Here is a 25,397-nt window from a genome sequence, read left to right as displayed (position 1 = left end):
TTTGGCTTATAATATGCATTGTATTTAGAAAATAATGAATTTTCGTTTCTTCCAAAATATCCTATATTTGTGTGCCTCTTTAGAACAAAGGGGACATGTGTTCCTCCTGAGGGACAAGTAAGATTCTGGTATATTGGTCTTTATATGGACGTCTTTGAACCATAGTCATTAGTAGTCATGTGACATTGAAAGAGAATGTTAGCCAACAAAAACTCTAGATCCAATGCTTGTGAATTGTTTCTTTAATTTTGATAGGTGATGGCAGCTTTTATTTAAACTACTTCTGTTTGTCCCTTCAGCAGAGAGGGAGAAGGCCTCAAGTCAGGAGTATGATTTGATGTCTTATGCTTTTTAAATCTTTTCCAGCTATGCTAAGAAAGAATCTGATCTTAATGGAGCCCAGATTAAGCTTCGAGAATATGAAGCAGCACTGAATTCTAAAGATGCAGCTCTTGCTACTGCACTTGGTGACAAAAAGAGTTTAGAGGGAGATTTGGAGGATCTGAAGGATCAGATTGCCCAGGTAAGGTCAATCCTACTCTTGAGCCATATGTGGTAGATTAATTGCGTCATCTGCCTTAAGCCATAGTTTGATTGATTGATTTATTTTTAAATTTATTTTATTTTTGAAATTTTAAAAATTTCTTTTTTGGTGACTCACTTGAAGAATAGTGTTGAGGTATCTAACATGCAAAACATCATCACCTCCCAGGTATTATATCTGGATCGTACAGATCTTGTGGCTCCCCTTCTTCCCTGTTGTACGCACACTCATTCTGTCTCTGCTCTCAAAGCCTATTTCGTTAGGAAATAAGTAAGAAAAGCGACATCATAATGCTGCTCTACACACAGGAAAAAATGAAAGCGGTTAGCTAAAATAACTAGTTTGATTTTTGAAACGTGAGTGAGTCATAACATCTCTGTTCTGTTCCCTGTTGCCAGTTACCAGTTTGATGGCTGATTTGGTATGATACTCTGTGGGCGAGACAAGCGAATGAATACCCAGTTCTGTGATAAATGTTAAAATGAAGTAATTATATATTGATAAATGTATAGGAATTGTAACAGTTGATTTCATTCATAGGTATCTTAAATTCATTATTAAATGATTGGTGTGTAATTTTCTATCACAATTCTTTTTTCTTCTAATAGTTGGAAGCCTCCTTAGCTGCTGCCAAAAAACAGTTAGCAGATGAAACTTTACTTAAAGTGGATTTGGAGAATCGTTGTCAGAGCCTTACTGAGGACTTGGAGTTTCGCAAAAACATGTATGAAGAGGTAACTATATATAGTTTTACTTTGTAAAGGAATGGAGGGGTTCTAGAATGACTTTGTCATAGCTATACATGTAATTATATTTATGACTTCTTTACCACAAAATTATATTAAATAAATAATAAGGTTTAGGGATGGGGAGAAATTTTGCAGGTAGATTATTCAAGCAACTGCTGCTAAGGGACTGCATTTGAGAACTCAAGCTGTTACTGTAAACAGATATGCTTTCACTTCATCTTACTTATAAAGGCTTGGTCACAGCAGCTAATTACTGTCAATATGTTTAGGCAATAGTTATTTATTCCTGCCTAACAAATTACTTCCAAAGTTCATCAACCTGAAACCACAGACTTGTATTAATTTCTCAGTTCCTGAAGGTCAGGAATCAGAGCTGCTAAACTGGGTGGTTCTGTTTCTGGGTCCCATGAGGTTGCAGTATAGCCTTCAACCTGGGCTGGAGAAATGGCATCTGAGCTCATTCGTAGGGCTGGAGGTGTCAGTTCCTCACCTCATGGTCTTCTCCATAGGGCTGCTCATGATGTGGCCCCCCTAAGAGTCAGTGATGTGTGAGAGACAGAGAGAGAGAGAGAGAGAGAGGGAGGGAGAGGGAGAGAGAGAGAAAGAGAACATATGGTACCAGCTACCAAGGCAGAAGCCACATTGTCTTCTATAACCTAATCACAGAAGTTATATACCATCACTTTTGCCTTCTCCTATGGCTCACATCTGGAAATCTGGCTACTTAACAGCATTTATAGGTATATGTGTAAGTCTTTTTTTTTTTTCCCTTGAGACGGAGTCTCGCTCTTGTCGCCCAGGCTGGAGTACAGTGGCACAATCTCAGTTCACCTCAACCTCCCCCTCCTGGGTTCAAGTGATTCTCTTGCCTCAGCCTCCCGAGTAGCTGGGACTACAGGTGCGTGCCACCATGTCTGGCTAATTTTTTGTAGTTTTAGTAGAGACGGGGTTTCACCATGTTAGCCAGGATGATCTCGATCTCCTGACCTTGTGATCCGCCCACCTTTGCCTCCCAAAGTGCTGGGATTATAGGTGTGAGCCACTGTGCCCGGCCCACTCTTGTAAATCTTAAAATATCACTTACAGGCCTTAACTGCTATGGTCAAGGGGTAGGGGCAAAACTGTTGTCGAACAAAGGAAGTAATAAAATTGAAGAAAAGGGAATGTATATCTCATGAAAATTGGAGAGGGTTGGAATCTACCCATGGGGGAGAACATGCTGTTAATGTGCTAGGCTTAATGTTTTTAGAGGTAGTGTAATTTTGAAAACAGTGACTAACAATAATTTAAAAATTGGAATTCATTGTAGCAGTTAGAAAATTATTTTTTTAGTTGGAGGAAAAACAATAGAAATCTGATATTTTTTATGACGGTCTAAACAAAATAGTTATTAGTGCAAGGTGCACCAGACAAGCAGTCAGAGCTTGGACAACTCTTAGTGTCAGTTTCTTATTTAAAATGAGATACTGATACTGCTGTTTTTTTCTTCAAGGAGTGGTAAGTATCAAAGTGAAATACTGTGTGTGAAAGCTCTTTGCAAACTGTATATAATTGTTACTAAGTGTTGCTTTGTTAAAACAGTTTTTTTTTTTTGCAAACTGTCATGTAATTGTTACTAAGTGTTGCTTTGTTAAAGCAGATTTTTTTTTTTTTTTTTTTAAACAAAGCCTCACTCTGTTGCACAGGCTGGAGTGCAATGGCAGGATCTTGGCTCACTTCAATCTCCACTTCCCAGGTTCAAGAGATTCTCCTGCTTTAGCTTCCCAAGTAGCTGGGATTATAGGCGGCTGCCACCATGCTGGCTAATTTTTTTATTTTTAGTAGAGATGGGGTTTCACTATGCTGGACAGGCTGGTCTCGAACTGTTGACCTCAGGCTATCTGCCCACCTTGGCCTCCCAAAGTGAGCCACCATGCCCAGGCCAAAGCAGATAGTTTTATATGACATTGACTTACATTTTTGTATTGTTTTGTAAAAATTGTGATTCATCATGACTTATTTCTGATATGTGTAGACAACCAGGAATAGGGTATTTTTTTCTTTGTAAGGGTCACTGGTTCTTTTTTTTTTTTTTTTTTTTTTTTTGAGACGAAGTCTCACTCTGTGGCCCAGACTGGAGTGCAGTGGCACGATCTTGGCTCACTGCAACTCCACCTCCCAGGTTCAGGCAATTCTCCTGCCTCAGCCTCCTGAGTAGCTGGAATTACAGACATGTGCCACCACGCCCAGCTAATTTTTATATTTTTAGTAGAGACAAGGTTTTACCATGTTGGTCAGGCTGGTCTCGAACTCATGTACTCGTGATCCACCCGCCTCGGCCTCCCAAAGTGCTGGGATTACAAGCGTGAGCCACCACGCCCAGCCAGGTCACTGATTCTACATAAAAAAATGACATCAGTAAAAAGTCATTTAATATTTTTAGAGGCTGGGCGTGGTGGCTCACTCCTGTAATCCTAGCACTTTGGGAGGCTGAGGCGGGTGGATCATGAGGTCAAGAGATGGAGACCATCCTGGCCAACATGATGAAACCCTGTCTCTACTAAAAGTATAAAAATTAGCTGGGCATGGTGGTGCACAGCCTGTAATCCGAGCTACTCGGGAGGCTGAGGCAGGAGAATCGCTTGAACCTGGGAGGCGGAGGTTGCAATGAGCTGAGATCTTACCATCACACTCCAGCCTGGTGACAGGGTGAGACTCCGTCTTCAAAAAAACGATGTATATATGTGTACGTGTGTGTGTGTGTGTGTGTATTTATTTTAGAGTGTTTATGTCACATCTTTGAATTTTTGGCTTTTGCCTTTTTTAGAATGGATTTTAAGTTATTCCTCTCAATTTTTTTTTTTAATTGTTTTTGGAGACAGAGTCCTACTCTGTTGCCCAGACTGGAGTGTAGTGGTGTGATCTTGGCTCACTGCAACCTTCACTTCCTGGGTTCAATCGATTCTCCTGCCTCAGCCTCCGGGGTAGCTGGAACTATAGGCATGCACCACCACACCCGGCTAAGTTTTGTATTTTTGGTAGAGACAGGGTTTCACCATTTTGGCCAGTCTGGTCTCAAATTTCTGAACTCAAGTAATCCTTTCGCCTCGGCCTCCCCGAGTGCTGGGATTTAGGCGTGAACCACCATGCCCGGCCTTTTTTACTTTAAATAAAAAAAGTTAAATTTTTTTTTTTTTTTTTTTTAAGAGACAGGGTTTTACTTTGTTGCCCAGGCTGGAGTACAGTGCTATGATCTTGGCTCACTGCAACCTGTGCCTCCTGGGTTCAAGCGATTCTTGTGCCTCAGCCTCTTGAGTAGCTAGGATTACAGGTTCACACCCTCACAACTGGCTACTTTTTTTCTTTTTTTTTTGGTATTTTTTTTTGTAAGTCTCACCGTATTGGCCAGGCTGGTCTCAAACTCCTGGCCTCAAGTGATCCACCGGCCTCAGCCTCCCAAAGTGCTGGGATTACAGATGTGAACCACTACGCTGGCCTAACTTTTTTTTACATTGATGGTATGTGTTCAGTAATAATATCTAACTTCCTTATTATGAACAGTTGTGGGGAAAAAGGAAGGAGAAAAAAGAGGAAGGAGGAGATAGATAAAGGAAGGGCAAACCATTAGTTCTTTTCAATGTTTTTATGATTTAGGTATTATTTGCTTCATGAAATAGATGTGATTTCTGGGAGGGTGACAGCAGAACTGTAATTTGAACTTGGTTTTCTGATTTTTGTCAAGTGCGTGCTCCTGTGCAGTGGCTAAGAGAAAGATGAAGAAATGCACAGGAAACATGAACTAACGTACACAAACAGCAACTTTGGTGGGTTATACTTCCCTCTTGTGGCTTCTTTAGATATTACCATTCTAATTTTTTCTTTCTTTTCTTTTTTTTTTTTTGTGATTGTCACTCAGCTGTCCAGGCTGGAGTGCAGTGGCATGATCTTGGCTTACTGCATCCCAGGTTCAAGCAATTCTCCTGTCTCAGCCTTCCCAGTAGCTGGGATTGCAGACACCTGCCATCATGCCCAGCTAATTTTTGTATTTTAGTGGAGATGGGGTTTCACCATGTTGGCCAGGCTGGTCTTGAACTCCTGACTTCAGGTGATCTACCCATTTCAGCTTCCCAAAGTGCTAGGATTATAGGTGTGAGCCACTGTGCTTGGCCTTCCATTCTAATTGTATTTACACAGTTCCTTAAAACAGAGTAAAAGATCATGACAACTACTTCTGTTTTTTTTTTTTTTTTTTTTTTAATTTAGAGAATACTTTATTAGTTTCTGTAATCAAACCCATGTAGATAAGACCTTACATATTTAATACAGTGTATTACCTCTGTACAAATGGAAAAAAAATTAAGTTTAACATTTCTAGACCAATATGGCTGTTAATTTCTGTACAATACCAACTCAACACAGTAAACTGGGATACTTTTTCCAAAGTTGATAGCACACCTAAGGTTTCCAAAAATTCAAATTAAATATATATGCATATATATATTTATTTATTAAAAAAACTAAGAGCAGTATGTTATGTATCAATAGCAACAACAGCTTATCCAGCTTCTGCAATCATCTGAACAAAATTATAGAGACATCCAGCACACTCCATTTAAAAAAAGGGGAATAAAAAGGTAAAAAACAAAACCCCAGAAAATTGCAAAGTTCTGTTACTGTTGTACCTGGCACCATTTTTTTATATTAGCTTCTGAATCATCATCTAGAAAGAAAACATTTTAGAATAACATCATTGAAAACAGCTCTGATAAAGCACAGTCACTACTACGTATCATAAAGCAGGTACAAGATATTTTACATTCACGTAGGTATGATACAGCACTGTCTTATATCTATAATACTAGAAGATACAATTAAAAAGGCATTATTTGAGACTTGATTCTACTTTTCTTTTTTTTAATACTCCGAAAAATGAAGCATTTATTTACGCAACCTTTATAAGAACAATCCCCTTGCGATCCCAAAACCTGGGCAGAGAGTGAAAAGAGACAAACAGAACCTTCTCCAAAATGGTAGTCCTCACAACAGAGGTGTAGTACAAGAGACACATAAAATGGCAGCTCTTCAGAGGAGTGTGTAGGCAGCCCCTAGCTTCAGAGTGTGGCCAGCCGTGACTGCATGGCCTCCAGAGCTTCTTCCTCCCCCTCATCCTCTGAGGCAGCTCCTGAAGGTTCTGGCTCTGGAAGGGCATCAGTCACTTTACTGGGTGTTCCGCCCAAGGCCCCTGCTGTAATTTCAAATAGAATTTTGTCAATTTCCATTTCTGCTTCTTCCTCCATTTCTTCCTGATCGTCCATGCTTTCAAAAGTGTCCTCTAACATCTCCTCTATGATCCCAACCTTCATCATTTCTTTGGACAGCTCCCTCATGGTGGCCTGAATTTCTGGAATCTTCACAAGACTTTGCATGGCCTTCATCACTTCTGTGCTCTTCTGCAGGGAACCAGCCACTCGCAAGACCGCGAGCTGGTTCTTTATCCCCATGAGCACCGAGTTCATGTGCGCTTTGGATGCCTACAGCTTGCTCATGGCCTTCCTTGACCTGATCATCTCCTTGGTCAGAACTACACAGACATCCTTCTGGCCCTTCTTGGCTGCATCTTTCACAGATCGTTTCACTTTTTCTTCTTTTCTTTGGATATCCCTTATTTGCCTATTAACAACAACTCTCATTTCCTTTCTTATCTTCAATGACCATTCATTGACCAGTTCTTTGGGTGGCTTCTCCTGGGTTTTTCCAAACAGCCCCATGGCGAACTGAACTCGTCTTGCTCCTTCTGGCTTTCCGTTCCCTGCGCCCAGGCAGGTCACAGGCAGCTGCCTGGGCGGGACCTGTGGAGAGGAAGGGAGTCTTGATTCTACTTTTCTAGCAGAGGCCCAAAGGATGGCATGACACAGCTATGTAAAGAAATGCACCTTCTTAGGATTTCCTTTAATTAGTGGTACAGTTCTAGGTACTCACTGTTCTTCATGAACACCAGCTAAAAACTGGTTTAAAAAGAAAATGAAACCCCAAAACTGTGGGATACTTCTATTCTTTAGTAGAAAAATTTTCATATATTTATTTGAGTTAGTCAACTTACATTGTTAATAAGATCCTGTATCACTTGATACCATATACTTGATAGTTTAATACCAGCATTTAAACGAAATCATATAAATTAGCTTGTTCTGCCTGTTATTATGTCTAAGAAAATATGGCAGGGTGTGGTGGCTCACTCTTGTAATCCCAGCACTTTGGGAGGCCGAGACAGGTGGATCACCTGCAGTCAGGGGTTTGAGACCAGTCTGGCCAACACGGGGAAATCCCATCTCTACTAAAAATACAAAAATTGGCCAGGCATGGTGGTGTGCGCTTATGATCCCAGCTACTAGAGAGGCTGAGACAGGAGAATTGCCTGAACCCGGGAGGTAGAGCTTGCAGTGAGCTGAGATCATGCCACTGCACTCCAGCCTGGGCGAGTGACAGTGAGACTTCATCTCCAAGAAAGAAAAAGGAAGTAGTTTCATTACACATAAATTTTTACTTAAATTTATCATGACTGGTAAGTTTACCTTTCCATGTGCTTTGTTTTTTTTAAAGAGGGATTATCAATGAAACAATTTAGAAAAATAATTTTTGCTTAGTGTTTAGTATAGTTTACTGTCTATAAATCCCTGATTGCATGGTAATTTAGTAGGTCATCCAGGCCTTTCCTTGGCTTCAGATAAATAAATAGCTATGCTCCTGAAATGGAATAGGAAATTCCTAGGGCTTGAGATGCTACGACTTCTGTCATTAGTTTCATTTCAAATATCTTCTCAACTGAAAACTAAGAGGCAAAAAAGTGTTTATTCACATGAATGCTTTAGGACAAACAGGAGGTTTGTATGTGAAACTTCAGTTGGCTGTGATGTCACTCAGATCTGTACCAGTGCAGCCACAGTAAGTAACTTGGCTTTATGTTTTTTATTTCTTTTTTCCCCAGGAGATTAATGAGACCAGAAGGAAACATGAAACGCGCTTGGTAGAGGTGGATTCTGGGCGTCAGATTGAGTACGAGTACAAGCTGGCTCAAGCCCTTCATGAGATGAGAGAGCAACATGATGCCCAAGTGAGGCTGTATAAGGAGGAGCTGGAGCAGACTTACCATGCCAAAGTGAGCTCTCTCTTCAGAAGAGTCTTTTGAACTCTTAAAATCATTACTTCACAGATCCCATGAAGAACATGGCTTGATGTTTATCTTGTTCTTTTTAAAAATGATTCCACTAGCCTCCATGAAATATATAGAAAAACTGTTTTTTTTTTTTTTTAAAGTGCAGTTTTCTATAAACTAAATGTTACTAAAAGTTACTTGAAAAAATGTAAGGTTGTTCCAATTTTATTAGAGGTAAGGATTTGTCTTTTTGTCCTATTGATCATTCATATTACGCCAGAGCTGAACCCAAGCCATGTGAAATACCTTTCTTCCAATAACAAGTACTGATCACGCTGCTGACATCTACATCCATTTAGTGGTAAATGAATGTCCAGTTGCATTAGATATCACTTTCACGTCGTCACTGTGCACAGATTGCAACTACTACATGTTGGGGTTTTTTGCACAAGGGCCAAATGAAAAGTCTCTGGTGTTTCTTCTTCTGTCACTATTATTCACTTAATAAAAATTGCAGAAACTTCCCATTTACATTAGCAGACCATGCAAGAATTCATAAAAATCACCAACTAATATAGGTTTTCCTGGTAAATGATTTTACCTTGTTTTAAATGTTATATGATTTGATTAAAAAGATTTTTTTGAGGCCGACTTAGAGTCAGAGTTATTAAAAATTTTCATTGCATGGCCTTAAACTGTTCATGTTGCTTCTTATCTAGTCTATGAAGTGGTAATTAATGAAAGATCTCTTATTATAAACAGTAACTTCAATTGTATAACATTTATCCAAGATTACCCATTGAGCTAGACAGTGAATGAACTAAAGTAAGGATGAGTTACTCTGTGGCCTCACAGGGAGCCAGGGAGGAGTCACAGGACTGTGTGCCTGAGACACACATACACAGCAGTGTCGTGGGATTTGTATTTTACTCGAGGAGCTTTTTTTTTTTTTTTTTGCTTCTGAAAGGAAGTATTTCTATCTGGTTTGAACTAATCTATAAACTAGTATTTTCTGCTCGTTGCTTTATATTCTGTATTGGATTCGGTGCGTTAGGGATATATGATGTTTGCTTTCTTACAAACGTCACCAACTTGACTTGGTGTTCTCTTAGACATTAAAGATTTAATAGATGAAATATTGAAGTAATAAACTTTGGGTAAAAGTCTAGGTATATTACGATTCTTAAAACTCATTATTTAGGAAATGACTCTAAAATAGTCACACAGAATTATGGTCATTCATGCCATGTCAGCAAACTTCATGATGCTTTTCCTGTGTTTCATCAACCAGTTACCAGCAGGACTTAGGTTTGAAATACCTTGAGGTGAATCATGCTTCCTTGTTTGTTTCAGTGCTCTAGATAAGACTAACTATGGTTTGCTTCTCCTTTTAGCTTGAGAATGCCAGGCTGTCATCAGAGATGAATACTTCTACTGTCAACAGTGCCAGGGAAGAACTGATGGAAAGCCGCATGAGAATTGAGAGCCTTTCATCTCAGCTTTCTAATCTACAGAAAGAGGTAAGTAAGCATGTTTCTGTAAGAAGTTAGAATTGAAGGCCACGTTCACCATGGGCACCTACCTGCTTTGTTCTGCCTGATGTCCCTCCTCCCTCTGTTTGTCACAGAGGATGATGTTATCCTGTGCTTTGGTCTGCACAGTACTTTTGTAGATTAGTTCATTTTGCATTGCATAAATGTTCTTTGAGCAGATACTATTATTCCTAATTAGTAGATTACAAAGAGCTAAGGGACTTGCCCTCAAGGAAGCAGCCTGCTAGTTTATTCACTAGACTTATCCTAGGACCGACATCTTTTGCCTTCTCTAACAGCTTCATCTCTACAGAGTTATTCTCAACACATTCCTTTTTTATATCATTTGAAAACCAAAATGAAGAAAAACATGCAAAAATTCTTTTTGGGTGGTGAATGCTTTGTGTTTCTAGACAAGTTCTTTAGTGCTTAAAGTATATAATAATTAGGACCCAGAGAAGTAGCTTTAATTTGCATATTCCAATAAGAATTTAGTGACTCATTAATTTGTTGGTACACTTAAGTGACAAATGGCATTATTGCTGGCTGTGTTGACTGGCTATCTACCAGGGTGTGATGGTGTGCTTCAGGTGCTGCACTACTTCAGATCATTTTCAGCCTAGGGTGATGTCAGTGTGGACACAGTCTATCTACCAGGGCGTGATGATGTGCTTCAGGTGCTGCCCTACTTCAGATCATTTTCAGCCTAGGGTGGTGTCAGTGTGGACGCAAAGTACGTATACTTCATATATGCATTCAGAGTGATTCAGCAATTTACATGTCACCTTAATTATTTTGGAAATAACTTCAGCTTCTGTTTTTCTCAAGGGAGGAAATCTTGTTTTGAATTTTCCACATAAGAATAAACTTTACTTTACTCTTGATGAGGCTTTTCTTCCTTTTTCTTTTTACCATTTTTAGTAAAGTGTTTCTAATTATAAAACTGATGACATTTATTGCAGGAACTTAGAAGTAAAGCAGAAAATGAGTCACATAAAATGGGGTGATAAAAAAGAATTTAGTTAACATAGGAGCTCTTACATTGCCCATCATGTGCTTTGTTACTTACAGCACAAATTTTTAACTTATTTTAAACCTGTTTTGTGCTGATAGTGTTTTGAAGATTTTCATGTAACTGTAGAGCTGGAAGCACCTCTGAATTCATTCTGTATAACCATAGATCTAGGTGAGTTTGATGACTTGCCCAGAGGCTGCAGACTGATAAATGGGTTTCTCTACTTGTTCTCAGTTTTTTCTTTTATACCTCATTCTCTTCAAAGAAGATTTACTTTTAGAAATTTAACAGATAATCTTTTTTCCATTGCACCATCTGTCTTAATCCTTTTGGGCTGCTATAACAAACTGCTGTTGACCTGCTAGCTTACAAACAACAGAAACGTTGGAAATTATTTCTGTTTTGAGGGCTGGGAAATGCAAGGTCAAGACACTGGCAGATTGGGTATCTGCCTGGTGAGGGCTGTTCCCTGATTTATCGATTGGGCCGTCTGGCTGTGTCCTCACACGGTTGAAGGGTGAATGAGCTCCCTTGGCCGTATTTTATAAGGGCATGAATCCCAATCACTACGGCTTTCCTCATGATCTAATTACCACACAAAAGCCCCACCTCTTAATATCATCACCTTGAGAGTTAGGATTTAGACATGAACTTTATGGGAACACAGACATTCAGATTATATCACTGTCTTAACAGGTAGTTTTCTAAAAATGGGCCTCTCTGTTCTTATGCTGAGTTGGCATTCACTACTCTTTTCCATTTACTAATAGTAAATTGTATACTAGTTACTGTCTCTCAATTTTATTTTTTCCTACTCTTATTATTTTTTTGGCTGCTGCTTAATCCGTTTGATTTACTTAGTACAGATCTTCTCTTGGGGTGGATCTTTATTGTACTTTGGATGAGGAAACTGAAGCGAGTCTAGTGTTATTAATAAGTAGCAGTGGGCTCTGAAACTTATTGACCCAGATCCAAGCCTTTTCCCTGTTTGCCTATTAATTGCATTCCCATTTTTGCAAGTTTTCTTTTCTTCTTTTTTTTTTTTTTTAAAGATAGAATTTTGCTTTTGTTGCCCAAGCTGGAGTGCAGTGGCATGCAACCTTTGCCTCCTGGGTTCAAATGATTCTCCTGCCTCAGCCTCCTGAGTAGCTGGGGTTACAGGTGTGTGCCACCGTGCCTGGCTAATTTTTCTTATTTTTAGTAGAAATAGGGTTTTACCATGTTAGCCAGGCTGGTCTGGAACTCCTGACCTCAGGTGATCTTCCCTCCTCGGCCTCCCAAAGTGCTGGGATTACAGCTGTGAGCCACCGCGCCTGGCTGCAATTTTTTTTATTGACCTTAACTTAGTGGTTTTTAAGTAATGTTAGAAAGGGAACTGGGGGTTTCCAGGAGCTAATTCATTAGTAAATAGAAGAAGAGCATTTCCCTTTAGCCAAAGCAGTTTTTAATTTCTCTGTCTGTGGGTGAATCTTTTCCTCCATTCATTATTGGTAACAGACTTTATGGTAAACAGTATATTTTGAGGAATATTTTTATTAGTTGATAAATTTTAGCCTTAGAAAAATCATCAAAAAGAAAAATGTTATTTCTTTGAATATTTCCCTATTGTATATCTTAATAGTGTTTGTTGCTGAGTCATATCAGTTTCATCATGCTGCCTATTGGGCCATAAGAATTTCCTTTCGGTTAAATAACTCAGGTTGGTGAAGTACTTCTTAAATTTCACTTAAAATTGACATGGCATTTAAAATACTGATTTTAGAAGATATATTTAAATAATATATAGATGGTAGCAGTGTTATGTTTTGGAATTAGAGATTTTACATCGTTTATAGCATTTCTAGATTTTTGACTTGGGGCCAGTTAGTGCTTGCTTGCCTTAGAGAAGAGTATAGCATGGTACTTAAAAACACCTCTAACTTTTGTTTTTCTGACACCTAGATTCTGGAGACTTTTGTTGCAGCTAGACCTTAATAAACCAGTACAATTACATTACATACTGTAAAAAAATTAAAAAAACCTAAGATCATCAGAAGTCATAAAATTTAGGGTTAGAGGCAATATCTGAGAGATAATCTAGTTAGTTAGATCTCTTCATTTTCCTTATGTGGAAACTGGTTTAGTGAGGTTAATTACAGCTTGCTTATAGTCTCATAGGTAGTTAATGGCAGAATTAGAAAGGAGAATCTAGGTCTAACTTCTCATACTGTGTTCCTTATATTTCACTACACAAGTGTAAGTGCAGTGACTGAAAATAGAATTTAAATATTTCTATTTAAAATACAGAATGATTCAGAGTAACTTTAACACTTCTTACCTAGATTTTGACTTCCCCTTAAACAGCTCTGCAACATCGAAGGCAGTCAGAGACATTATTGGGTTTATAAATCTGGGCTTAGGTTATCTGTGAATCTTGGGTAGTTTGTATCTCTCGTCAGCTCTCGTTTTTGCTCGTTTGTTCTGCTACCTCTGATATACAAAAAACATGGTAGGGGGGAAATGGATTTCTCCATTTATAGCATCATATTTGCAAATGCAGTTAAATGCAAGTTCTCTGAGGTTCAGGGATTACCTTCGTAATACCCGTCTTAAGAGGAGTGCCTGTCTAAATAGTATGTCAAGTCATATACTACTCTGTAATTTAATTAATTGATTGTCATTTTTTTCTTTAAAAATATATTTTTTTGTTTGCATGTGAACCAGGCACCCCCTCTACCCCCGAATAGGTTCAGAGTGACTCCTGATTATTTTTTAAATAACCTTGTTATTTTGGCATAATTTTAGATTTACAGAAAAGTTGGCAAAGTAGTATAGACAGTTCTGTTTTTCCTTCACCCAGTTTCCCCTGTTGTTAGCATCCTTATGTTACCATAGCGTATTTTTCAAAAGTAAGAAACTGACATTGATATATTACTGTGAACTAGACTCCAGACTTTGGATTTCACCAGTTTTTCTATTATCCTCTTTCTGTTCCAGGTGCCACATGCCTCCCCTGGTCTGTGACATTTTCTTGGGCTTTCCTTGTTTTTTATGAGCTTGAGTCTTGCGTAGGATTTTTCAGGTATCCTATATAGACTGTCCCCCAATTTGGATTTCTCTGGTGCTTTTCACATGATTAGACTGGGATTTGGGGTTTTAGGTGCCCGTTTTGTCACATCGTATCTGGGATTGCACATAGGTGATATCCATATGACATCACTGGTGGTGCTTGGTTTAAGATAGCGTTTGCCATGTTTCTCCACTGTCAACAGCACTACTACATACACTGTTCCCTTTTCATACACTGTTCATGGGAAGCAGGTCACTAAGTTCAGCCCACCCTCAAGGGTGAAGGACAGGATCTTAAGCACCACATTCTGTGGGGAGATCTACATTTATCAAATGGTATTCTTTTGTAAAGATTTGACCATTCCTTGTTTGTTTATTTGTTTGTTTGTGTCAGTATGGACTTATGGGCATTTATACTTTGGGTTGTAAGTTAATACTGCAGTATTTACATTTTTGGCTTGGATCGTTTCACCTTTGGCCGTTGGGAGTTCTGTCAGGTTGGGCACTGTGTCCCATTGCTTTTTGAGCACTTTGTTGCTTTCTGGTACTATAACATGCTGTAGGCCCATCTTGCGTTTTCCCTGCCCAAGTCCTAGAATTATCCATTTCTCCAAGGAGCCCTGGTTCTTGTTATTGGAGAATGGTATATAGAAATTAAGATCTGGTCACTGAGTGTGCTCACTGGTCCTGGGTTGTCACTGCTTCTCAGCCCTCTCACCAGTAAAAGTAGGTAGTATTTTAGGTATGCTAACCCAAGTGTACACACATATTTATAACTGTTTTTCTGTCTGATCATTTGTGTTTATATTAAGGTAAACATGAATTCATACAGATGTCTCTGACTTGAATCCAGTACCACAGGATTCATATTTGGTGTCCTCTCTGACATATCTATGACTTTTCTCTTGAGAGTAAGAAACCTAGTATTTATCATCCATTTACTTATTGATTCAGCCCAAGTATATGTTAAAGCAATTTCAAAATTTTGAACCTATACTACTGTGAGAAGTAAATTTAACCAGCAAAAGTATAGTTTTTATGTATTGGGTAGTTCCTTTTTATCTCTAGCCTTCCAAATTTAGTTTTTGCACATTAGATGTCCTTCCTCTCCTGCATTGTTGCGGGTACTTATGATTCTGAGGCCTAAGCTATCCATCAGTCTTTTTGAGTTGATTGTCACTTTCTGAGGCTACTGAGATGAATTCTGTCATGGAGAAACACAGAAGAATAATTACCCCATGAGCCACAAGGTTTCTAAGATGAACTTTCTGGTGTAGGATGTGTGATTTTTAAATTTTTTAATGCCAAATATATAGTTTTTATGTTTACTGTGAAACGTTATCACCCAGCCCTATATTGTATGGCCTTTGTGTGCTAACTGAACAGGAGATAGCCCACCAATCCTAAAGGAACATTAGGTAGTACCTTCCACATGGTAACCAGAGTCCCTTTGCCTTGGTTTCTGAATATTCCTCAGCAGTCTGCTAAAACACACTTTTACCTACTCTTAGGTTTATTTTGTCAGTCAGTGTTTATATCTTTTTAAGTTCTTTATTTAATTTATACTTTTGGAAGTAAAGGCTTTGTAAGGGAGTCAGACTTGACTTTTACCAAAACCACAGCTTAAAATTTTTTTGGCTAAGTACAGAAAACAATATACGTATATTTACAGAACTTACATTTGGGGAATATATCTTTGATTCTTTTATTAGCCAAAACTTTCCTGAGGTCTGTGTTTTGTATTTGAGGAATTTTGGGTTTTAATTTCTTAAAATCTCTTCAGTTCTAGTGAGTTAGAGATTCCATAGGGTTGTACTTGTTTTCCAGTCTAGGACATGGTTTAAAATAGCTGCCTGGTGCTAATGTTGGAATGTTCCTAGAAAGTAAATGTGTTTCCTTGTATCTTAAGTCTAGAGCATGTTTGGAAAGGATTCAAGAATTAGAGGACTTGCTTGCTAAAGAAAAAGACAACTCTCGTCGCATGCTGACAGACAAAGAGAGAGAGATGGCAGAAATAAGAGATCAGATGCAGCAACAGCTGAATGACTATGAACAGCTTCTTGATGTAAAGTTAGCCCTGGACATGGAAATCAGTGCTTACAGGAAACTCTTAGAGGGCGAAGAAGAGAGGTAAGGAACTTAAGCCTCACCCTATCTTATGGTCCACTTTTTGCCCCTCACCCTTTTTATTTAAAGAAAAATAAATAGCAGCATTTTTAAAAGAACTTTAATTATTTTTTCGGTCATTTCTTCTAACATCTAGGTATAGAGGTAGTCATAGATAATATTTTTACCTTAACAGACAAAGTGTTGCTCAAGTACTCTTAGTTTTTTATTATTACTTTAAATGCTGAACTGCGTCAGGGTGGAATAGTTCTTTGAGATTTTAAATGTTTTTGTGATTTGGAAATACCAAATTGGCTGAAAGAGACCCTACATATATTTTATTTTTTTGAGACAGCGTCTGACCCTGTTGCCCAGGCTAGAGTGCAGTGGTGTGATCTTGGCTCACTGCAGCCTCTGCCTCCTGGGTTCAAGCAATTTTCCTGCCTCAGCCTCCCAAGTATCTGGGATTACAGGTGTGTGCCACGACACCCAGCTAATTTTGTATTTTTAGTAGAGATGAGGTTTTACCATGTTGGCCAGGCTGGTCTCGAACTCCTGACTTCAAATGATTCACGCCCTCGGCCACCCAAAGTATTGGGATGACAAGACATGAGCCACCACACCCAGCTGGCTTTACATGTATTTTAAATCTGGTCAATGTATAAATCTTTTCGATACCTGTTTTCAGAAAAGAGTTTCAAAAGAGCCAGGTGCAGTGAGTGAGTGGTTCATGCCTGGAATCCCAGCACTTTGGGAGGCCAAGGTGAGTGGATCACCTGAGGTCGAGAGTTCAAGACCAGCCTGACCAATATGGAGAAAGCCTGTCTCTACTAAAAATACAAAATTAGCCAGGCGTGGCCATGCATGCCTGTAATCCCAGCTACTCTGGAGGCTGAGGTAGGAGAATCTCTTGGAACTGGGAGGCAGAGGTTGCAGTGAGCCAAGATTGCCACTGCACTGTGGGATGGACAAGAGTGAAACTCTATTTCAGAAAAACAAAGAGTTCCAAAAGGAAAGTGCTTGATTTAGAATAAAAGTCAGGCAATATTATGTCCATTGCGATCACAAGAAAATACAGGTATGCAAAGAGAAAATAGTACACTGGCTGGGCACGGTGGCTCAAGCCTGTAATCCCAGCACTATGGGAGGCCGAGGCGGGTGGATCACGAGGTCAAGAGATCGAGACCGTCCTGGTCAACATGGTGAAACCCCGTCTCTACTAAAAATACAAAAAATTAGCTGGGCATGGTGGCGCGTGCCTGTAATCCCAGTGACTCAGGAGGCTGGGGCAGGAGAATTGCCTGAACCCAGGAGGCGGAGGTTGCGGTGAGCCGAGATCGCGCCATTGCACTCCAGCCTGGGTAACGAGAGCGAAACTCCGTCTCAAAAAAACAAAAAAAAAAAAAAGAAAATAGTACACTAACTGTAACAGTGGCTGTGGTGGGTGGTGGTGGATCAGATGACCTTCTTCTACACCTGTTTATTAGACTTCCTGCATTATGGTTATATTACTTTTATCCCTAGAGAAGACATTCAGATTTTTTTTTTTTTTTTTGAAGAAAAATGATGATGGGTGTCTTCTTATAAAAAGTTTACCTTATTTAAGGTAAACTTTGGCTTTGGCTAACAGATTGTAAGTAATATTTTGCTTTAGAAATTCATTGGGATATTATTATTATTATTATTTGAGACAGGGCCTTGCTGTCACCCAGGCTGGAGGGCACTGGCACAATCTTGGCTCACTGCAACTTTAGCCTCCTGGGCTCAAGCTGTCTTTCTATCTCAGCTTCCCAAGTAGCTGCGACCACAGGTGTGAGCCACCATGCCTGGCTAATTTTTGTATTTTTTGTAGAGGCAAGGTTTTGTTGCATTGCCCAGGCTGGTCTTGATTAAGTGATCTGCCTGTCTCAGCCTCCCAAAGTGTTGGGATTACAGTTGTGAGCCATTGTGCCTGGCCTTGTTTTTGTTGTTTTGTTTTGTTTTTTGAGATAGAGTCACCCAGATTAGAGTGCAGTGGTGCGATCTTGGCTTACTGCAATCTCTGCCTCTGGGGTTCAAGCAGTTCTCTTGCCTCAGCCTCCCATGTAACTGGTATTACAGGCGCCTGCCACCATGCCCAGCTAATTTTTTTTATTTTTAGTAGAGATGGGGTTTCACCATGTTGGTCAGACTGGTCTTGAATTAACTGACCTCAAGCAGTCTACCTGCCTTGGCCTCCCAAAGTGCTGTGAGATTACAGGCATGAGCCACCATGTTCAGCCCTCTCCCCCCTTTTTTTTTTAAAGGCAAGAAGGGCATATGTGTTTTAAAAATAAATTGTTTTATTTTTCCTATATAGATTGAAGCTCTCTCCAAGCCCTTCTTCCCGTGTGACAGTATCCCGAGCATCCTCAAGTCGCAGTGTACGTACGACTAGAGGAAAGCGGAAGAGGGTTGATGTGGAAGAATCAGAGGCGAGTAGCAGTGTTAGCATCTCTCATTCCGCCTCAGCCACTGGGAATGTTTGCATTGAAGAAATTGATGTTGATGGGAAATTTATCCGCTTGAAGAACACTTCCGAACAGGTAAAAAAAAATAGACCCATTTTTTTTCTAGCAAGGCTTTACAGATTTCCAGGCTATCTTGCAATTGTGAAAGCTCCTTAGTTTTTGTTTGGATTCATTAAGTCTTCATGGAATAAGGATTTATATTCTTTTTACTTAAATTCATAAAATAAAAGGAGGAGGAGGAGGTGGTGCCCTTAGTAGTTTAAACATTAACTCTTCTCTAGAGAGCCAGGGCTTTTTTGAAAAGCATGTTCCTTTTATTGTAGTGGTTTTTCTGAGGATAAATTAGTATTATTATTCTCTGCCCTAGCCAGATTTGTGAAGAAGTTAGAGCAATTGGATGAAAATGGTGGATATTTTTTCATTTATTAACTTAATGACTCCAGATTGGTGTGCAGTGGCTTAATCTTGGCTCTGCAACCTCTACCTTCCGGCTCAAGTAATTCTCCTGCCTCAGCCTCTTGAGTAACTGGGATTACAGGTGTGTGCAAGCTGGGACTACAGGCGCTCACCACCATGCCCAGCTAATTTTTTGAATTTTTAGTAGAGACAGGGTTTCAGCATGTTAGCCAGGATGGCCTTGATCTCCTGACCTCGTGATCTGCCTGTCTCGGCCTCTCAAGAAATGCTGGGACTACAGGCATGAGCCATTGTGTCCGGCTAATTTTTATATTTTTACACAGCGTTTGGCCATGTTGGCCAGGCTGGTCTCCAACTCCTGACCTCAGGTGATCCACCCACCTTGGCCTTCCAAAGTGCTGGGATTACAGGCGTGAGCCACTGTGCCCAGCCACATTGACCCCCCCCCCCTTTTTTTTTTTTTTTTTTTGAGCCCCTTATGTTTTCATGTAAGAGAGTTGAATGCGGACAGAAGTGGGACAGATGCAGAAGGAAAATGACAGATTTTTTTCTGTTTCTAAGCTTATGCATGTGTATTTTAAAAGCTTGAAGTAATCCAGTACTTGATGTTTAAAATTGTGATTATGACAGCTAGATAATAATGTAAATTTAAAAGACCCACCTTATCTAGCAGTGAATTTGACCATTTAATTTGGTTTATACCCTTTCCTTCCAGTTCTGCCCTCTTTAAAGTTAAGTACCTTACTAATTAACTCATTGTTGAAGTTACTGTTTTACTGAATGACAAAATCATGTTTTCTTTTTATAGTAGGAAAACCTGAAACATGGGAAGATGGCCATAAAGCCATCTTAGTTTTAACTGTCTGTATGGATTAATTTATTTGATTATTCCACAACTTCTGTATCTTTGAAGTAATACTACCCCTGTCTTCTGTGTATAGGACCAACCAATGGGAGGCTGGGAGATGATTAGAAAAATTGGAGACACATCAGTCAGTTACAAATATACCTCAAGATACGTGCTGAAGGCAGGCCAAACTGTTACAGTAAGTTCATCTAGTCATCATTTAATTTAACTTCATTTTGTTAACTAACAAAGTAACTCAAAAAGTTTTTTGGCTGAAAGAGAAGCATTTTAGAAATTGCCATTAAAGCACTTTTTGTATTATTAGGATATTACAAGTGCTATAAAAGATTTTTTAAATTGTGTCTTATTGAGAGTAGTGAAGACTTGACCTTTGAATTATTTTTATCTTGTCTATTCCAGTAGATATAAAAGCTATAACCTGACTGATGCTTAGTCCAGTGTCATTCAGGAGACACTGCTTGGCATAAAAATCTGTTAAGAATATAACATTAATATATGTGCATTAACGTATGCCTAAAACTGCAATCTCCAGCCTTGGGTGAGCTTCAGAATCATCTGGGGTAGTATTTGGGTATCCAGGCCCCACTTCACCCTTCGCTATCTTTGGGGTTGGGGTAAGAAATTAGGTTTTGAACAAAAGTCTTTGGATTATAGGCACCCTCATAAATGATCACTGCTTTGAAATGTCATATTTTAGCAAGAGTGTTTGTGCAGTTTTTGCATAATATCTAAGGTTCTAGATTCAGAGAAAGACTAAGTGACATTTTGAGTCTTGATTTCTAAATGGCTCTCTATTGGTGTGTTCTGAAATACTACATTTTTAATAGTTACTGAAATACTATTAGCTTTTTAGAGAAATATGTTTTATTGAGTAGATTCTTTTGCTTTTACTTAGTAGGTAGATTTAGCAAACAGTAGAATATGCTAACTTTGATATAGATGTCAACAGTCACTCTTTTCATCCTAAAAGAATATAGAGGTGACTGTCTCTTTCCTTTTATAGATTCTTCTTTAAAAAATACTAAACGTGTCTTTTAAATGTGTTTATAATTTTATGTTGATACAAACCTTACTGTTGAAGATCAAAGGCTCAAACTTCCCTTTAAAAAGGTATATTTAGAGAGCATGATGCCACATTGTGAAAATATCAGATGCTAATTTGGTAATAATGGGTAAAAATGGATCAACTATCCTAACTACAATATCCTTTCTTCTCTTTAGTAATTACTATTAGTGAGAGAAAATTGCTCAATCCTATTATATGTCTTATGGAAGCTGTATAATGTGGTAAAAAGAATCTGACGTTTTAGGTCAAAGTATTCAGAATTGAGTATGCTCTCTACCTCTAAAGTAATATGGAAGCCTTATGCCAATCATCTGCATTTCTCTACTGGGTATACTATACTACCTCAGGGACTAAATAGATGGATTCTAGAGGTCTAGTGGAGAACTGAATTATCATATAAAATAATGTGATTATTTTTTTCTTCAGTAACTGGCATTAAATGTGATAAGCAGCTCTTTGGAACATGGTAGTGATAAGTGATCTTTCTGTAAAATTGCAGAGGCAAAAGCAAAGATCAATTTAAAACTCTAGAATAGAAATATGAGAACCACATGTGTTATTTTAAATTTTCTTATAGCCACATTAAAATGAAGTAAAAGAGAAAGACATGAATTTTAGAACTATATTTTATTAAACCCAGTATATCCAAAATATTGCTTTACCATGTAATTAGTCTAAAAAGTTAGATAGTTTTACATTCTTTATTTTAGCTAAGTCTTCAAAATCTAGTGTGTATTTTATCCTCACAGCACATTTATTTCAGACTAGCCACATTTTAAGTGCTCAGAAGCCACATTTTGCTGCCATATTGAATGACATGGCTATAGGACTTACTAATTTTTAGGTTAAATTAGCCAGCAAGGATACTGACATTTTATGATGATTATTATTAACACTAAATCAGCTATATGATTACGTATAGGTTAGTGAGAAATAGTGCTTAAAATTAGGAAAACACCAACGTTCCACATAATCTAAATGTTGGACCAGATCCAGTTCCTTTTTTTAGTTTCATCCCAATTAATACCTTGTGCTCCTTTCCATTTGTAATGCTGATGAAAGATCTGAATGCTCCAGGTGAACATCTAAAAAGTAAAGACTTTCTCCAAATCAGTAATTCATAGATTTTTCTCGTTTTTTTTCTCACAACCCCCCCCCCCCCCCCCTTTTTTTTTTTTGATAGAGTTGGGGTTTCACCATATTCCCCAGGCTGGTTTTAATTAAACTCCCTAGCTCAAGTGATCCACCCACCTTGGCCTCCCAAAGTGCTGGGATTACAGGCTGGAGCCACTACACCCGGCCCCCATTTTGAAATATACTTATTGGCCGGTTGTGGTGGCTCACACCTGTAGTCCCAGCACTTTGGGAGGCTGAGGGTGGATCACCTGAAATCGAGAGTTCAAAAGCAGCCTGACCAACATGGAGAAACTTCATCTCTACTAAAAATAAAAAATTAGCCAGGTGTGATGGTGGATGCCTGTAATCTCAACTACTCAGGAGAGTGAGGCAGGAGAATTGCTTGAACTTGGAGGCAGAGGTTGCAGTGAGCCAAGATCACACCATTGCACTCCAGCTGGGGCAATGAGAGCAAAACTCTGTCTCAATAAAAAAACAAACAAAACAAATATACTTGTCTTTGCCATCTTTAGCTTTCCTTTTGTAGTCATAAAGCTTTTTTTTTTTTTTTAAGGCAGAGTTTCACTTTTGTTGCCCATGCTGGTATGCAGTGGCATGATCTCTGCTCACTGCAACCTCTGCCTCCCAGGTTCAAGTGATTCTCCTGCCTCAGCCTCCTGAGTAGCTGGGATTACAGGCATGTGCCACCATGCCTGGCTAATTTTGTATTTTTAGTAGAGACGGCTTCACCATGTTGGTCAGGCTGGTCTTGAACAAACTCTTGACCTCGGATAATCTGCCCATCTTGGCCACCCAGAGTGCTGGGATTACATGCGTGAGCCACTATGCCTAGCCATAAAATCTTTTATTTGTATAACAATTTATGGATTACAAACTTTTCTCTTTCTATTTGATTTTAAATGACCTTTCTAAAAAAATCAGGGCTAGTAGTATCCCTGTAGCTAAAGGCATTGAGGTTCCTAGAGGTGTAGCGATTTGTCCAGAATTCAAACCTAGGCTTTCTGACTGCCAAGTTTTCTTCACTCTGCTCATTGTCTTTTGCCAGTAGATATATAAAAAGAATTTTCTTGCCCATGAAAAGGAAAATATAATTATTTCTTTGTTTGGCCTATTTCAATAGCAATTATATTTTCCCTTGAACAGTGTGTGATTTATCCATTTCAAGCATTGTTTTTTGGAATGCAGCCTCAGATACTCTAGGGTATTGTGACCTTTTCTCTGTTTGGAGACATACCAGTTTCCATAAGATTATTCTAATAGGCTGTCTGCTGCAGAAGGTCTCTTTAGTTCTATCTGTAGGCAACTGGAGGACATTATTAGAGGGGGGTCACAGAAGGCTCTAACATGGAAGGATGGCCCATAAAACCCGTAGAATAATGGAATGCTGAGGCTACCATTCACTGAGTTAGGCAGCCACTGTATGTGGGTAATCACTTGCTCTTTTCAACAGTCCCACCCGTTAAAGGTGTCATTTCTATACTGTTTTATGGATGACGGAAGGTAACTTGCTCAGGGTCAGCTGGTGTGTAAAGGAACTAGTATGTGAGTGTAGGCAGTTTCACTTCAGGGCTTTGTGTATCATCATCTTCACTTATCAGATGGGGAAGCTGGTGCCATGAGAAGCTCTGTGAGTTCTTCTGGCCACACAGCTATGTATAGAACTCTGTAGCTGGGCATATTTCTTAGACTTTTAGAATCAAGTGTTTGAGTCTCATCGTATTGCTGTTATTGGCATGTGGGACAGCTGGGTTCTGGGTGTACTGACGTCCTTTGTTTTTTTACAGATTTGGGCTGCAAACGCTGGTGTCACAGCCAGCCCCCCCACTGACCTCATCTGGAAGAACCAGAACTCCTGGGGCACTGGTGAAGATGTGAAGGTTATATTGAAAAATTCTCAGGGAGAGGTATGGCTAGTTTATCAGGCCCACCACCACAATGTTAATTTCACTTGAAGTTGCAAGTATAATCAAGATCAGATTGAAATGTGCAATAACTGATTGCTTAAACAGACCAAAACTGCTAAAAATTGAACTGAAGCTTTTTTTAAAATTTTACGAATAAATAGGAGTGTATTATAGAGTACTGGTTATTAACACAGGCTTCAGTACAGATTGTGTCCAGTTTCTGTTTTCACTGCACACTAGCTTTGTAATTTTGGGCAAGTTATTTCACCTCTGTTAGATTTCTCATTTAAAAATGGGCTGGACGTGGTGGGTCACGCCTGTAATCCCAGTACTTTGGGAGGCCGAGGCAGGTGGATCATGAGGTTAAGAGATAGAGACCAACCTGACCAACATGGTGAAACCCCGTCTCTCCTAAAAATACAAAAATTAGCCATGCGTAGTGACACATGCCTGTAGTCCCAGCTACTTGGGAGGCTGAGGCAGGAGAATCACTGGAACCTGAGAGATGGAGGTTGCAGTGAGCTGAGGTGGCAGTGAGCCGAGATCACTCCACTGTAATCCAGCCTGGCAACAGAATGAGACTCAGTCTCAAAAAAAAAAAAAAAAAGGATATTAATGAAACAGTATCCGTGAGATAATCAAAGAATGAGACAATCCTTGGGAAATGTTTGGAATAGTATCTGGCATAGTACATTTATCTAGTAAATTCTTACATTATTGACCTCATTATTAGCTCTCAGAATGTTCATGAAACTGAGTTTAAAGATTGTGGACTTTACACCTGCTTATAGTATATGTTTTCAGTGTGTCAGTCTTAGAATTCTTGTCAAAGTACCTTACCTCCCCACTGCCATGTAAAGACACTGCATATGTTCCCACCAATACCAGTCTTAGAAATACTACTTCCTAATAAAGTAGCTAAAGTGTTCTTTGAAGGTAGCAAAGCATGGCTTCCTCCTTGTCTTTCCCTCGTGAATCACCTTACCCAGGTGCTGTAGAAAACATCACTGAACCTCTGTTTAGAATTTGAGTTCCTTCTTTGTTGCAATTGCCACAAACATGAACTTGTGTTGGGAGTTCAGAATGGTTTGTACTTCTCGTTTTCCTTTTAGTTGTAATACTGCTTTTCCATCCTTTGTCTACCATGAGAGCTGTAAGTTAGCTTGCAAGGAAGCCATTGGTTATTCCTTGTTCTGACATGCTTGCTGGTTCTGACCATTTCACCCAGCTTCCAGGCTGGCAGCCTCCACTGTTTTGTACCTTACAACATGACTGGATATGCATTTCAGTCTGAGTGGTGCTGAAAGGAGATATAAGGAGGAATGTTAGGCTGGCAAACCTGGTAGGGAAGCTAGCCACATTTACAAGTTCAGGGTTATTCATTTATGTA

At 39.2% G+C, this 25,397-nt stretch overlaps 1 protein-coding gene and 1 pseudogene across 1 annotated transcript in view; one reads left to right on the top strand and one right to left on the bottom strand.

Annotated features, from left to right (window-relative positions):
- Positions 1-25,397, top strand: part of LMNB1 (lamin B1) — a 62,009-nt gene that overhangs the window by 25,593 nt on the left and 11,019 nt on the right. Inside the window, exons 2-9 of the mRNA XM_032264224.1 lie at positions 367-523; positions 1,153-1,278; positions 8,258-8,428; positions 9,820-9,945; positions 15,930-16,150; positions 18,465-18,690; positions 19,974-20,078; positions 23,888-24,007. Coding sequence (XP_032120115.1) covers positions 367-523; positions 1,153-1,278; positions 8,258-8,428; positions 9,820-9,945; positions 15,930-16,150; positions 18,465-18,690; positions 19,974-20,078; positions 23,888-24,007 — 1,252 coding nt within the window. The remainder of the gene's footprint in view (positions 1-366; positions 524-1,152; positions 1,279-8,257; positions 8,429-9,819; positions 9,946-15,929; positions 16,151-18,464; positions 18,691-19,973; positions 20,079-23,887; positions 24,008-25,397) is intronic.
- Positions 6,193-7,140, bottom strand: LOC116540682 (annotated as a pseudogene).

Source organism: Sapajus apella, unplaced genomic scaffold, assembly GCF_009761245.1.
Source record: "Sapajus apella isolate SASKATOON/1434 unplaced genomic scaffold, GSC_monkey_1.0 scaffold1, whole genome shotgun sequence".
NCBI classification, from domain to species: domain Eukaryota; kingdom Metazoa; phylum Chordata; class Mammalia; order Primates; family Cebidae; genus Sapajus; species Sapajus apella.
The sequence above is the reverse complement of the archived record's forward strand: the minus strand, read 5'-3'. Positions and strand labels throughout refer to the sequence as shown.